The sequence below is a fragment of the Chiloscyllium plagiosum genome, chromosome 16 (genome assembly GCF_004010195.1).
Source record: "Chiloscyllium plagiosum isolate BGI_BamShark_2017 chromosome 16, ASM401019v2, whole genome shotgun sequence".
Lineage (NCBI taxonomy): Eukaryota > Metazoa > Chordata > Chondrichthyes > Orectolobiformes > Hemiscylliidae > Chiloscyllium > Chiloscyllium plagiosum.
Window position 1 is genome coordinate 50,987,436 of NC_057725.1, and position 16,459 is coordinate 51,003,894.

Below are 16,459 nucleotides of genomic sequence, written 5' to 3' on the forward strand. Positions count from 1 at the left end.
TACATGTGGATCAATGTGGACTTCACCTGTTTCCTCATACCTCCTCTCCCCACCTTATCCCAGTCCCAAGCCTCCAACTCCACACCACCCCCTTGACTGGTCCTATCTGTCTACCTTCCTTCCTTCCCACCTATCCGCTCCACCCTCCCCTCCAAACTATCGCTTCCAAGCACACCTTCATCTACCTATCACATTCCCAGCAATCGTACTTCAGCCCCATTCCCCCTCCCATTTATATCTCAGCACCCCCTGGCCAACAAGCCTCATTCCTGATGAAGGGCTTATGCCCGAAACATCAATCTCCAGTTCCTCGGATGCTGCCTGACCTGCTGTGCTTTTCCAGCACCATGCTCTTGATCCTGTTGAAATTGCGTTTTCTCTTCATACTCTGTAAAAATCACCTTTTACTCATTGCGACACTACAGTGTCGCTTTCCAATATTTCTCCTATAGAAATTTATGTTCTGTGAGAATGTTGATTTCTGATCTTGCTTTTGCAGTCCAGTTATTTAAGACCATAAGACATAGGAGCAGAAATTAGGCCATTCAGCACATTGAGTCTGCTCTACCATTCAATCATGGCTGATAAGTTTCTCAATGCCATTCTCCCACTTTCTCCACGTAAACCTTGATCCCCTTGACAATCAAGAACCTATCTATCTCCATCTTAAATATACTCAATGACCTGGCCTCCACAGCCATCTGTGGCAGTGAATTCCATAGGTTCACCACTCTCTGGCTGAAGAAGTTTCTCTTTAGCTCCGTTTCAAATGGTCTTCCCTTTACTCTAAGGCTGTGCTGTTGGGTCCTGGTTTCACCTACCAATGGAACCACCTTTCCAATATCCACTCTGTTCAGGCCATTCAGTATTGTGTAAGTTTCAATTAGATCCCCCCTCAACCTTCTAAACTCCATCGAGTATAGACCCAAAGTCTTCAAACATTCCTCATATATGTTAAGCTGTTCATTCCTAGGACCATTCTTGTGAACCACCTCTGAATACGCTCCAGGGCCAGTACATCCTTTGTGAGATGAGGGCCTAAAACTGCATGCAATACTCGAAATGTGGTCTGACCAGAGCCTTAAAGACCCTCCGAAGTACATCCCTGCTTTTATATTCAAGTCCACTCAAAATAAATGCCAGCATTGCATTTGCCTTCCTAACTACTGACTCATCCTGCAAGTTTACCTTAAGAGAATCCTGGACAAGAGCTCCCAAGTGTCTTTGCACTTCAGACTTCTGAATTTTCTCTCCATTTAGAAAATAGTCTATGCTTCTATTCTTCTTACCAAAGTGCATGACCTCACACTTTCCCATGTTGTACTCCATCTGCCACTTCTTTGCCCACGCTCCTAATCTGTCCAAATCTTTCTGCAGCCTCCCCACCACCTCAATACTACCTGTCCCTCTACCTATCTTTGTATTGTATGCAAACCTAGCCATCATCTAGGTCATTAATATATCAAGTGAAAAGCTTTGTGGAACACCACTTGTCACTAGCTGTCATCCTGAGAAAAGACCCTGTTATCCTCATTCTCTGCTTTCTGCCAGACAGCCAATATTCTATCCATGCTGGCACCTTGCCTCTAACACATGGGCCCTTACCTTATTCAGCAGCCTCCTGTGCAGCACCTTATCAAAGGCCTTCTTGAAATTCAGATAGATAAAATCCATTGGCTCTCCTTGGTCTGCTCATTAATTCCTCAAAGAATTCCAGCAGATTTGTCAGGCATGACTTCCCTTTGATGAAACTATGCTGACTTTGCCCTATTTTACCATACACTTCCAAGTATTCAAAGTCCCATCCTTCACAATGGATTTCAAAATCTTACCCATGACCAAGGTCAGACTAATCAGTCTGTAATTTTCCGTCTTTTACCTTACTCCCTTTGTAACAGGGGTGTCACAGTAATGATTTTTTAGTCCTCTGGGATCCTCCCTGACTCTGGAAATTCCTGAAAGATCACCACTAGTGCCTTCACTGTCTCTTCAGCTGTCTCTCTTAGAACTCTGGGGTGTAGTCCATCTGGTCCAGGTGGTTTATTGACCTTCAGATCATTCAGTTTTTCTAGCACCTTCTCTTTGGTGAATGCCACCATACTCAAGTCTGCCCCTGACTGTCTTGAATTTTTGGGATATTACATGTGTCTCCTAGTGGGAAGATTGATGCAAAATAATTCAGTTCCTCAACCATTTCCTTGTTCCCCACTACTGTCTATCCAGTGTCATTTTCCAGCAGTCCAATGTCCATTTCTGTTCCTTTCTCACCTTTTATATGTCTAAAGAAACTCTTAGAGTTTTCCTTTATATTACTGGCTAGCTTATTTATTTAATCTTCTCCCTTTGGTTGTAAGCTTCTTAATCCTCTGGTTGGCCTTCACCACATTATATGCTTTCTCTTTTGCTTTTATGCTATCCCTGATTTCCCTTGTCACCTTTTTGAAGCTTCAATGACTGAGGTGGTGGCCAAGAAGTTAAAATGTTATTGCTCAAATGACCTATTTATGGCCTTCTCAAGTTGTTGGAATGGGGGGTGCAAAGGTCCAAGGCTGCAATGTCTGTGTGTGGAGTTCCAACTGTATTCTAACAGCTGTAAGGCGCCTTTAAATCTTATTTTTAATAGTGAAGTTGTAGGCCAGAATCCTTTCATGGAAAGGGGGATGTTTTTTACTTAAACATCTTGTAAATTCAGGAGCTTTCTTTATGCCAGTAGCATAGGTCTTTCATTCTCCCTGCACTCTCCCACTGATATTCCCGCATCTCTCCGCCACCTTCCACATAGGCATTCCACTGTCCCTCACCTTGTCATACTCATTCTCTTTCCCCCTCCTCCTCATACTCTCTTGTCATGGGTGTTCTCTCTTTTTCCACTCCCAAACTCTTATCACAGACAACCCCTCCTCCTTTCCAAAACATTTCCATTTCACCTTCACAGGTATTGTCTTCACCATCCTCAAGGTAATTCTCCCTCGTGTATCTCAGGTATTGTTACTGGCTCCCTCCCCTCTCCATTTACAGGCATTTCTTCTCCATTCACTTCGCAGGTATTTCTTCTCTCTCTTCATAGGTATTTCTCCCTCCCCTCTTCTCTCCCCTTTCAGCCATACCCCAAACAATCCTCTTTCAGGCATTCCACAGTGGCAATCACCAAGCACTCGCCCATTCACATGCACATGCAGTCATTCTTTCTGCACCTCCCTTTACCCTTCCTCTCACAGGCATTACTCCCTCATACCTGGTAATAGATACTTGCAATCCTGAAACCTCCACTGTTCCTACAGGCATGATAGACACACATACACGCACATGCACGTGTACACATGCCTACTCGAACAGGCGTCCAAACCTGGAGCCACTCCATTCTTACAGACATCTCTTCTGGCAATGCACTGAGACCCTCACAGATAACTTTTTTAGATCTGGGGTCACAACAGCTTTGAACATCAAAAAGTGAGAATGGGAGAAAATTTGAAAAGCACTGGTCTGGTTCAAAGACTGAACTTTGCATAAAACTAATAGAGAAACATGTTACATTTCCCAGCTGGTGAACTGATAATTGAAATTAGTCAAACTGGAGTTTGATTCAACTAGAAATTGTCTGAAAAGGATCAAAAAAATTAGAAAGCAATGTATCATTACACGTTAGCTGAGGGGGATGGCTCAGTGGATCAGAATGCCTAAATCAGATGGGGTGGTTGGTGGTGTAGGAGAGAGCAGCAATTGGATATGAGCATATGTGTTACTGTTTGTAATAAAATTTGTTTCTTGCTTTTTTTTTGAAAGGTGAAGCTGCAGGAAGCCATAGAGTATGAAGATTTGGGAGAGAAGAACTCAAAGAAGACAGTTGCATTAAATTTGAAGAAAGCAGACAGGTAGGTTCATAGAAAGGCACTGAGACCCCACACTGATAAATAAATTATACATGGCACAAACATGCATGCTGTAATTTAAACTGATTCAGCAACCTTCCATAGCAGGCAACATTTAAACGGCAATGTCTTTTTTTCACTTGTTGGTAATCATGGATTAGGGGATAGGACAGGCTATGAGGTTTCAGATTGTGGTTGAATATAGTTCTGCAGCTAACAGTTCACAGTGCCTCATGGATGTTCAGTTGTGACGTGCTAGTTCTGTTGGAAATCTAACTCTTGTAGTGCCACACAACATGACAGAGGGTAGCTTCAATGCAAAGGAAGGGGTATTTCTACAAAGACTATGCAGTCTTTCTCCTACCAATACTGTCATGGACAAATTAATCTGCTTTAGGTAGGTTGGTGAGGACAAGTATATTTTTGCCTCTTGTTGGTTCCTTCACTACTGACTGCAGACCCAGTCTGTGCTCTTTAGAAATTGGCTGGCACAGCACAGAGTGGTGCAATTCTTGGTGGTAGAAGTTGAAATCCCCCACCTGCATATATTCTGTGACCTTGCTCTCCTCACTTCCTAGTTATGTTCAACATGGGGGAGTATTGATTCATCAATTGAAGGATGACAGTGGTGGTAATCAGCAGGAGCTTTCTTTGCCTGATGCCATGGCATTCCTGAAGTCTGGAGTTAATATTGAGGGCTCCCAGGGCTTCTCCCTCCCACCTGTATACCACTGTGCCACCACCTCTGGTGGGTCTGTCCTGTAACTGGGGCAGGTGCAGTGAGGTGGGACAGTGATGGTGGTGTTTGGGACCTTATCTGTATAGTGTGATTCTATCAGAATGTCTAATTCAGGTTGTTGGTTGAACAGTCTGTGGGGCAATAGTCCCAATTCTGACACAATGTCCAGAAGTGGGTGGTGCGTGTATGGAATGAGCTGCCAGAGGAAATGGAGGAGGCTGGTACAATTACAACATTTAAAACTCATTTGGATTGGTATGTGAATAAGAAGGGTTGAGAGAGACATAGTCCAAATGCTGGCAAATGAGATGAGATTAATTTAAGATATCTGATCGGCATGGAAGGGTTGGACCGAAGGGTCTATTTCCGTGCTGTACATCTCTATGACTGTCAGGCTCATAGATATTTACAGCACAGAAAGAGCCCGTTCAGTCTATCATTATCCTTGGTCAATAAAGGAGGTGGTATGGTGGCTTAGTGGTAAGCACTGCTGCCTCACAGTGCCAGGGACCAAGGTTCGATTCCACTCTCATAAGACTGTCTTCATGGAGTTTGCACATTCTCCCTGTGTCTCCCTGGGTATCCTCTGGGTGCTCCAGTTTCCTCCCACAGCCCAAAGATGTGTGGGTTACGTGGATTGGCCATGCTAAATTGTCCATAGTGTCCAAGGATGTGCAGGCTTGGTGAGTTAGCTATGGGAGATGCAGGGTTATAGTGATAGGTAAGGGCACGTTTGGGTGGGATGCTGTTTGGAGGGTCAATATGGACTTAATGGGCCAAATTGTCCATACTGTAGGGATTCTATGGAGTTCTGTGAAACCTATGACCACACTAATCCCATTTTCAATCTTTTGGCCCTTCAAATATATGGCAATATAATTCAGTATTTAAATACCACTGTGAACAGTTTTGGTCCCCTCATCAAAGGAAAGATATACTGACATTAGATGCAGTGTAGAGAAATTCACTCAGTAGAACCTGGGTATTGAGGGATTATCTCATAAAGAGAAGTTGAGTAACTTGGACCTGTACTTATTGGAATTTAGAAGAGTGACTTTATTGAAACATGCAGGATTCTTAGACACTTGACAGGGTAGATGCAGAAATGTTGTTTCCAATTGTCCTTTAATTATTTTATTGGTGTGCAGTCGACTCCCAAAACCGGGAATCAATTCTTCGGCATAACGATCAGCTTGCAAGGAACCTTGAAGCAGCCGTGCAGTTTAAAGAGAGCATTGGTTGTTTCCCCACATGGGAGAGTTGAGGACCAGAGGCCATAATCACACAGTAATGGCCACACATTTAAGACAGAGATAAAGATGGATTTCCTCTCTCAGAAAATCACGAATCTATGGAATTCTTTACTGCAGAGTACTGTAGAGGCTGGGTGGTTAAGTATATTCAAGGTTGAGATTGACAGATTTTTTAATCAGTAATGGAATTAAGGATTATGAGAAAAAGGCAGGAAAGTGGAATTGAGGATTATCGGATCAGCCATGATCTCATTGAATGGTGGAATAGACTTGATGGACTGAATGGCCAACTTAGTCGTAGAGATATACAGCACAGAAACAGACCCTTCAGTCCAACCTGTCCATGCCGACCAGTGATCCCAACCTAATCTAGTCCCACCTGCCAGCACCTGGCCCATATCCCTCTCAACTCTTCTTATTCATATACCCATCCAGATGGCTTTTAAATTTTGCAATTGAACCAGCCTTCACCACTTCCTCTGGCAGTTCATTCCATACATGCACCACCCTCTGCGTGAAAAAATTGCCCTTTATATATTGTTGCTCTTTTATATCTTTCCCCTCTCACCCTAAACCTATGCCCTCTAGTTCTAGTTTTCCCACACCCCAGGGAAAACACTTTGTCTATTTATCCTATCCATGCTCTTCATAATTGTATAAACCTTTATAAGGTCACCCCTCAGCCTCTGATGCTCCAGGAAAAGCAGCCCTAGCCGATTCAACCTCTCCCTATAACTCAAATCCTCCAACCCTAGCAACGTGCTTGTAAATCTTTTCTGAACCCTTTCAAGTTTCACAACATCCTTCCGATAGGAAGGTAACCAGAATTTCACACTATATTCTAAAAGTGGCCTAACCAACGTCCTGTAGAGCTGCAACATGACCTCCCAACTCCTGTACTCAATACTCTGACCAATAAAGGAAAGCATACCAAATGCTGCCTTCACTATCCTATCTACCTGTGACTCTATTATCAAGGAGCTATGAACCTACATTCCAACGTCTCTTTGTTCAGCAACATTTCCTTGGACCTTACCATTAAGTGTACAAGTCTTGCTAAGATTTGCTTTCCCAAAATGCAACCCCTTGCATTTGTCTAAATTAAATTCCATCTGTCACTCTTCAGCCCATTGACCCATCTGATCGAGATCCCATTGTAATCTGAGGTGACATTCTTCACTGTCCATTACACCTCCAATTTTGCTGTCATCTGCAAACTTACTAACTATACCTCTTAGGTCCACATCCAAATTATTTATACAAATGACGGAAGGTAGTGGATCTAGCTCCGATCCTTGTGGCACTCAATTGGTCACAGGCCTCCAATCTGAAAACAACCCTCCACCACCACCCTCTGTCTTCTACCTTTAAGCCAGTTCTGTATCCAAATGGCTAGTTGTCCCTGTATTCCATGAGATCTAACCTTGCTAACCAGTCTCCCATTGTTGAATGCCTTACTGAAGTCCATATAGATCACGTCCACTTCTCTGCCCTCACCAATCCTCTTTGTTTTGTCTTCAAAAAACCCAATCAAGTTTGTGAGGCATGAAGCCATATTGACTATCCCTAATCAGTCCTTGCCTTTCCAAATACATGTAAATCCTGTCCCTCAGGATTCCCTCCAACAGCTTACCCACCACCGATGGCAGGCTCACCAATCTATAATTCTTTGGCTTGTCTTTACCACCTTTCTTAAATAGTGGTACCACGTTAGCCAACCTCCAGTCTTCCAGCACCTCGCCTGTGACTATTGATGATATAACTATCTCAGCAAGGGGCCCAGCAATCACTTCCCTAGCTTCCCAAAGAGTTCTAGGGTACACTTGATCAAGTCCTAGGGATTTACTCACCTTTATGTATTTCAAGACATCCAGCACTTCCTCCTCTGTAAAATGGACATTTTTCAAGATGTCACCATCTATTTCCCTACATCCTATATCTTCCATGTTCTTTTCCACAGTAAATACTGATGCAAAATACTCGTTTAGTATCTTCCCCCATCTCCTGCGGCTCCACACAAAGGCTGATTTTTGAGGGGCCCTATTCTCACCCTAGTTACCCTTTTGTCCTTAATTGTAAAAACCCTTTGGATTCCCTTTAACTCTATTTGCCAAAGCTATCTCATGTCCCTTTTTTTGCCCTCCTGATTTCTCTCTTAAGTATACTCCTACTGCCTTTATACTCTTCCAAGGATTCACTCGATCTATCCTGTCTATACCTGACATATGCTTCCTTCTTTTTCTCAATCAAAACCTCAATTTCTCTAGTCATCCAGCATTCTCTACACCTACCAGCCTTTCCTTTTATTTTAACAGGAATATACTGTCTCTGCACTCTCGTTATCTCATTTCTGAAGGCTTCCCATTTTCCAGCAGTCCCTTTACCTATGAACATCTGCTCTCAGTCAGCTTTTGAAAGTTCTTGCATAATACCGTCAAAATTAGCCTTTCCCGCTTAAGAACCTCAACTTTCAGATCTGGTCTATCTTTTTCCATCACTATTTTAAAGCTGCTAGAATTATGGTCGCTAGCCCCAAAGTCCTCCCGCACTGACACCTCAGTCACTGCCCTGCTTATTTCTCAAGAGTAGGTCAAGTTTTGCACCTTCACTAGTAGGTACATCCACATTCTGAATCAGAAAATTTTCTGACATTAAACTTCTACTTCTATGTCTTATGGTCTGATGATCTAAATGCTATGGGAGTTTCTGATTCGACCACCTTTTCAGGAACTGATTAACAGATTTCCACCACCCACCAAGTTCTAGCATAACTTCCTTGCTTTTGTACTCTATTCCATTTTGTGTGCCATTGTTGTTTCCAGTGCCTAGTTGATGCCAGGTCAGTCTGTCCAGTTTCAGTATTTTTTTCCAGTGTTTTGGCAGTGGCTTACTAGCTCACCTCAGAGGGTTGTTAATAGTCAGCCATATTGCTGGGAGTTTGAGTCACATGAAGGCCAGATCAGGTGAGGATGACTGATCTTTCATTCCCTAAAGGACATTATGAACTGGAAACGGATATGTTTTCATGACAATTGCTTCATGACAATGAGCACCATGAGAATAGTTTTTATCAATCACTGATCAGTGATTGAATTTAGATTTTATTATCTATCATGGTGGGATTCAAACCCACCTCCCCAGAGCTGGGCGGCATGGTGGCTCAGTGGTTAGCATTACAGCCTCACAGCACCAGGGAACCAGGTTCGATTCCAGCCTTGGGTGACTGGCTGTGTGGAGTTTGCACATTCTCCCCAGGTCTGTGTGGGTTTCCTCCCGCAGTCCAAAGATGTGCAGGTTAGGTGAATTGGCCAGGCTAAATTGCCCATTGTATTAGGTGCATTAGTCAGAGGAAAATGGGTCTGGATGGGTTACTCTTTGGAGGACTGGTGTGGACTTGTTGGACCGACAGGCCTGTTTCCACACTGGAGGGAATCTAACCTAATCAGTATTGCCTTGGTCTCCTGGTTACTAGTCCAGTGACATTAACTTCTGTTCTTTTTCTTTGCTATTCTATTTTCCACCACAAGTGGTTTCTGGGGATTCTCACTTTATCTTCAGCAAGGCAAACCTTTAAATATTATTTTAGCTCTGCACAAATTTGATCTGTCAGTTGATAAGAGTTCCCACCCATATTCCACACAGTGAACAATAGAGTCAGCCTTTTATTTGTTTAAATTGCAGTCCTGGCTAACATCTGTCTCTTTGTGCTGCCCATCTATACCACATGACCTGAAAGTCCCCTCTCTGTGAAATTTTCAGGGTTTTTAGGGAAGGCTTGCAATCTGATATTAAAATGTCTTCCTTCTCCCCATCCTCTGTGACAAGAGGAGCACTAGCTTTATATTCAAGTTGAAATGCTAATGAGCTATCTCTGATCACAGCCATCTTTCATGCTAGAAATAAAGGAGCAGGCTCTGACACAAATTTTTCCAATGTGACATTAATGGCACCTTTCTGGGTTCTAGGAGATGTCTTATTGTGGACTTAGAAACAACTGTCATTGCCTTCAGAGGTAACCGTATCTCCATCTCAAGAAAAATCTGACACCTCTCATCTTGATTTTTAACAATTGATGTGCACAGATTAACTGTCAGTGATTCCAGAATATCATATGACATATTTTATTTATCTGAAATTTAAAGACATAGTCCCAAACTATAAACTCCTATAAAACAAAAGATGTAGTCCTAAAACATAATTGTCTTCTAAACCTCACACTTGTACCATTGGACTGGAAGACGTGAAATCCATGAAAAAGAACTCCATAAGACAGTCCATTTTAAAAAAATGCTGAGGATCTTTACAAGTTTGAGGGGGGGGGGGACGTTGGTAAAATGTGAATCTAAAGAGAATGAGCTGAAGACGAGAAAACTGCAAAAGATGAACAATACTGGAGAGTGGGCACATGAGGCAGGATTGAATGTGTGTGCTTCCCAAAGAGTGAAAATTAATAGTATCATTCCCTGTAGTAACTCCAGCATAAGACTATGTTTAGCCTCCAAAAAATAATCTGACATTCTGAATTTGAGTTTGTGCAGTGGAAAAAAGCTGCTTGTATGTAATCATTTAAAATTTGTATTTTTCCTCATGAACCTATTAATTTATTTGTTTTGCTGCTTGGGACTGGATTTAGGTTCTCTTTGTTTCTTGGGTGAATAGCAATTGTTGTTTGAGTTATCAGGCTAATTACCAATAGTGTAAAATCATAAGTATTAATATTCTTTTCATTTGTGGAGGGAATGTAATTGTTGCAGTTAAATTGAAAATTGAAGGCTGTACTCTGTGGACTCTTTGCATCATCTTAATGATAAATCTGTCCTGATGGTGTAGAATTACTCGAATAACAATAAAATCTTTGAGGGCAGTAACTAATTCAAACTATGCTAGTGAACAAAATGTTCTCTGATGCCATATCTAAACAAAAATTTAACTAGAAATTGTAAGCAAATCAAGCAGCAAAGATGGTCTATCTTGCACTATATGGTATGTCCCTATAATTAGGGCCATTGCAATTTATTCTGTAATAAGTGCATTCTATCTTGTTTGCAGATGTTAATTTTGTAAAAAAGGACAAATGTGTGGAACCTCTTTGTGTAATTCTTTGAAACTCTTAAGTGAGCTGCATTGGATTGAAGTTTGAAAATTTAGGGATACCATAAATCCTAGAGACTTCGGTATCATGTTTCTTAGTGTTCTGGCAACAGCTCCTTCTTATGCAACTAAAATAAAGTACAGCTTCAGGTTTGGTGAGTTTCAATTATCTTTCTGTTTTTCTTTTAGATATTTCCATGGTCCAACGCCTGTTCAGTCTCAACATTACACATCTAGCCAGGATATCATTAATTCAGTGCACTGTATTCGACAAGAAATGGCAAATTACAATCCTAATCTTGCTCAGGTATGATCAATTAAAATAAGCAATAATATTTTGTTCTTGGAATTGTCTTGACTGTTTACCATTTTCAACCAGCCAGAAAGTGGACCAAAGTAGAATTAAACTTTGTAAGAAAACAACCACTTGGAGAAAATGAGGCAGGAAAATGACCCATCCTGGATGTTCTAACATTCTTGCTCAACCTTATGGCAACCTCCCATTCATTGAGAGGGCAATATATAGTACCCAGAAAGTGTGAACCAATGCCAGAAGGTACAAGAGCTTTCTTCTGAGGCATTTCACAGATTATCTTTGTTATCCTTCTCCTGAAGAGCCAAACTAGAGATTGAATTCCTCAGGATATTAGATGCACCATTATAGGTCTTAAACTTCTTAATTCTTGATTTATAATGCTTTCCAATCAGCTCCCTGGCCTGGTGAAAGTTGGGCTTTTTGTTTAGTATGTTGGTTGAAGATGTCACTTGTTACTTGGTTAAACTGTAAAATCAGAACTTGTCTGCTGTATTCCTGACCAGTATCAGAAGTGAGAGTGCACTTGGAATGCAAAAACTGATCTCAGGACCAGGGAGGTAGAGATAAAAAAAAGAAACCTGATGTTTTGCTCCTGATTGCTGTCTGGAGACCTCTGAAGAAAGGTTTCTAGATGTGTAAGGACAGGCCTGCACTCTGTTGTGATGCATCACACAATTAAACTATCCTACAAATACTCCCTATCCAAACTCAGGAATAAAACCCACAAACTCTACAACCTGGAATCACAAAGGTAACTGATACATAGATGTACCATTACCTTCAAGTTGTCTTCCAAGTTGCATATCATCCTGACTTGAAACAATAGCACAATTCTTTCACAGTTAATGGGTCAAATTTCTTGAACTAGCTTTATAGGATCACAGAATCATACAATGCAGAAGAGGCTCTTTGCTCCATCAAGTCTGTACCACTAAATCTCCACAAACCCTACTTTCAGAATTAGGCCAATAACCTTGAATGAAATGACATTTCAAATGCGCATCTGAGTAATTTTTAAAGATTGTGAGGTTTCCTGCCTCAGCTGCCCTCCCAAACAGTGCATTCCAGGCCCACACCACCCTCTGGATGAAAAGGCCTTTCCTCAAATCCATTTTAAGCCTCTTGCCTTTCACCTTAAAATTATGCCTCCTTGTTATTGTCCCTTTGACTAAGGGGAAGACTGCTTTCTATTCATCTTGTCCATGACTCTCTATCTCCAACACGTCACCCTCAACCTTCACTACTCCAAAGCAAACAACCCCAGCCTAGCCAGCCTCCCTTCATAGCTAAAGTGCTCTATCCCAGGCAACATCCTAATGAGTCTGTTCTTTATCCTCTCCAGAGTAACCATTGCCCTCCTACAGTGCAGAGAACAGAACTGTACATTGTATTCCAGATGTTGCCTAAGTCATGTGCACCGTCAGATTCCTCCTGTGAGTCATTAATAGACTCATCTGAAGATACCTGGTGATCTTCCATGCCTCATCTGAAATTTCTTCTTCCTTCTGTATTGCCAAATTGGACAGTTCATACCAAATGACAAGGATTGAGAATACACAACCTGCTGCTTATAACAGCACTTTTCTAATAGCACTATATACGTCCTTTGACCACATAGACTGCAGCTGTTCCAAAATGTAGCTCAGTACTACCTTCTCAAGGGTGGCTGGGGTGGCTAACAAATGCTGGCCTTGACAGATATGCTCACAATCCCTGAAAGAATTTTTTATTTTTAAAATTGATCAGTTGGGCAGAACACTACCAGAAACTGTGAAACATAACCACAGCATGAGTCAGTATCAGGATAAAGTTTAGAAAACAAAAGAAGTACTAAGACAGGTATCGAGAACGTAGCCCCATATTTTGTGAGATTGGGAAAAGAGCATGAGATCAAATTGATTGTGATCTGAAGCTGTTGTCTTAGGGATAATTTCCTCTGTTTCCCTCTCCATTTAAAGGAAACCTGGTGCTCTACATGAAAAGTTGTTATAATGGATTATATTTTGTGTTGTTCAATCTATATGGAGAATATTATCAATAAATTGTTTCAACATTCTGGAATGATTCTGGCTCTGCTTTTGTCAGAACTGGGACTGTGTGAAGACAGAGAGAGAGAGAGAGAGAGAGAACATGTGCATTAAACCTGATAACTTCTAAAAAAGAACAAGCTGGAAACTCATGTTAAAAGCAGAAAATACTAGAAATAATGGCTACTTCATTAACAGTGAACTTGTGCTTACAAAGCAATTTTACAAAAAACCAAACCCCTCCGTGCATGATAGAAAATGTGTGTGAAAGGTTAAATGACATTCCCAAGAGTTTGAAGAAAGAGGTAGGCTTTAAAGATAGTCTTCAGGTAAAGACAAAAAGGTTTAGGCGTGAGTTTTAGAATATGGTGCCTAAACACCAATGGTGGGACAAAGTGAAGAGAGAAGAGGGTTCTAGTTATAGCAGGTTATAGTTCGTGAAACTGATTTTAGAGATTGTTGTGGGATATAGGATAATTCAAGAGGAAACTGGAGAATTGAGGCTAAGAAGGGAACTAAACACAAAGGCAAGTATTTTAAATTAAGATATGGGAATTGGAAGCCAGTTAAATCAACCAAAATCTAAACTAGGAAATGAGAGTAGAAATAGGTTGTGCATCTATTTAAGCCCTTTGTGCCATTCAATAAGATTAAAACTGATTTTGATCTCCATTACAATTTGTCACCAGACCCCATACTACTTGATTTCCTAGAGGCCAAAAATCTATCAATCTCAGCCTTGAGTGTACTCTTATAATTGAACATCCATAGTCTTCTGTGGTGGAAAATGCTAAGATTTCCAATTCAATGTGTGATGAAATTCTTCTTGAGTTATTGACCCCTTAACCTGAGGTGTCCCTAGTTCTACACTCTGTAGCCAGGGGAAATAACCTCTCAGCATTTACTCCAATAAGGCTTCTCAGAAGTTTCAATAAGATTCCAATCATTCATTTCAACTTTAGCTTGTGTGGGCCAAGCCAACTCAATATCTCATTCCAGGATTGATCTAGTGAACTTTTGTGGCACTGCCTCCACAGAAATATATTTGCCTTTGATAAGGAGATAAAGCTGCATAGTACCCATTGTGTAGTTTCATCAAGGTCTTGTATAATTGTGGCAAGATGTAATTTTCTGTATTCTAGTTCCCTTACAAGAAACACCAACATACCATTTATCTTTCTAATTGCTTGCTGTATCTGTATGATAACTTTGTAAGTTTATCAGCAAAATCTCTTATGAAACCAACATTTAAAAAATGTTGACAAATAAAAAATATTCTGCCTTCCTATTCTTCCAACCAAATTAGCCAAGTTAGGTAAACCATGTGTCCCATCAATTAGTTAGCTGAATCAAACCACAAGTTCCTCCATAAATAAAAGCAAATTACTGCGGATGCTGGAATGTGAAGCCAAAAGAGAAAATGCTGGAAAATCTTGTCAAAGGTCAGTTAGATTCGAAACGTCAACTCTTCTCTCTCCTTACAGATGCTGCTAGACCTGCTGAAATTTTCCAGCATTTTCTCTTTTGGCCACAAGTTCCTCCAGGTGTTCATAGTAGACAGAGTAGAAGCTGTATTCAATGAACCTGTAATTACAAAAACCAAACCAAAATAACAATTCGTACACATCATCCCACAACCAGATAGCACTTGCTGAATAAACCTTGAGTGTGCTAATTGTTATAAGAATAACTAATTTGATAAAATTAGTTGAGTTTGTAACATTGCACTTTTACACTTGTTAGAACATTCAAACGCAGGGAACTGTTCTCTCCAAACAAATGAAAAATGTACAAGTTTTGCATCTTTTCTTTCGAATTACCTGGAAGCATGTGGAGGCATGTAATTCCCTGTTGCTTTCTTTGGCAGTATCTAGAACAACAGAGTCAACTTGCCAATCTATCAGCATTCCTTATCTTTTATGGTATAAGTTGTTTTGATCATTTGCAATTTGGCATTCTTCTGATGAATGCAAGGTGAAAGCTTCAACAGCATGTCTCTCACAGCAATATTCATGTTCTGTACACTGGTTTTTGTTCCTAAATAATCCCTTAACTCCTATGCATTGTACCTTTTGTCCTATGGTATCTAATTAAGCTGTTAAGGCTTTATTGTGGAACTCTAGATCCCCTACCATAACAGCCCTTATAGATTTCCTTACAAATGAGATGTCCTGACAAATTTGTTGCTCAATTTCCTGCTGGCTACTGAGGGGTCTATAGAACAATGCCAATAAGGTGATCATCCCTTTCTTATTTCTTAGTTCCACCCAAATAACGTCCCTGGACTTATTCCCAGAAATATCCTCCCTAGGCCGAGGACTGACAGATGGAGTTTAATTTAGATAAATATGAGGTGCTGTGTTTTGGAAAGGCAAATCAGCAGAACATGCACACTCAATAGTAAGGTCCTGGAGAGTTGCTGAACAAAGAGACCTTGGAGTGCAGGTTCATTGTTCCTTGAAAGTGGAGTCGCAGGTAGATAGGATAGTGAATAAGGTGTTTGGTATGTTTTCCTTTATTAATCAGAGCATTGAGTATAGCAGTCAGGAGGTCATGGTCACGTAGTGCCTGTACAGGACATTTGTTCGGCCACTTTTGGAATATTGTGTGCAATTCTGGTTTCCCTCCTATAGAAAGGATGTTGTGAAACTTGAAAAGGTTCAGAAAAGATTTACAAGGATGTTGCCAGGGTTGGAGGATTTGAGCTATAGGGAGAGGCTGAACTGGGCTGGGGCTGTTTTCGCTGGAGCATTAGTGACTGAGAGGTGACCTTCTAGAGGTTTATAAAATCTTGAGGGGCACGGATAGGGCACATAGACGCGGTCTTTTCCCTGGGATGGGCGAGTCCAGAACTAGAGGACATAAATATAGGGTGAGAGGGGAAAGATTTAAAAGGGACTTAAGGGGCAACTTTTTCACACAGGGCGGTGCATGTATAGAATGAGCTGCCAGAGGAAGTGATGGAGGCTGGTACAATTACAGCATTTAAAAGGCATCTGGATAGGTATATGAATAGGTAGGGTTAGGAGGGAAATAGGTCAAGTGCAGGCAAATGGGACTAGATCAATTTAGGATATCTGGATGGCATGGATGAGTTGGACTGAGGGGTCTGTTTGCATGCTGTACATCTCTCTAAAACTGAGAGTCTAAGTACAGCCATAATG

At 41.2% G+C, this 16,459-nt stretch overlaps 1 protein-coding gene across 1 annotated transcript in view; it reads left to right on the forward strand.

Annotated features, from left to right (window-relative positions):
• gtf2h1 (general transcription factor IIH, polypeptide 1) overlaps positions 1-16,459 on the forward strand; it is a 71,451-nt gene that overhangs the window by 43,889 nt on the left and 11,103 nt on the right. Inside the window, exons 11-12 of the mRNA XM_043706099.1 lie at positions 3,784-3,872; positions 11,142-11,259. Coding sequence (XP_043562034.1) covers positions 3,784-3,872; positions 11,142-11,259 — 207 coding nt within the window. The remainder of the gene's footprint in view (positions 1-3,783; positions 3,873-11,141; positions 11,260-16,459) is intronic.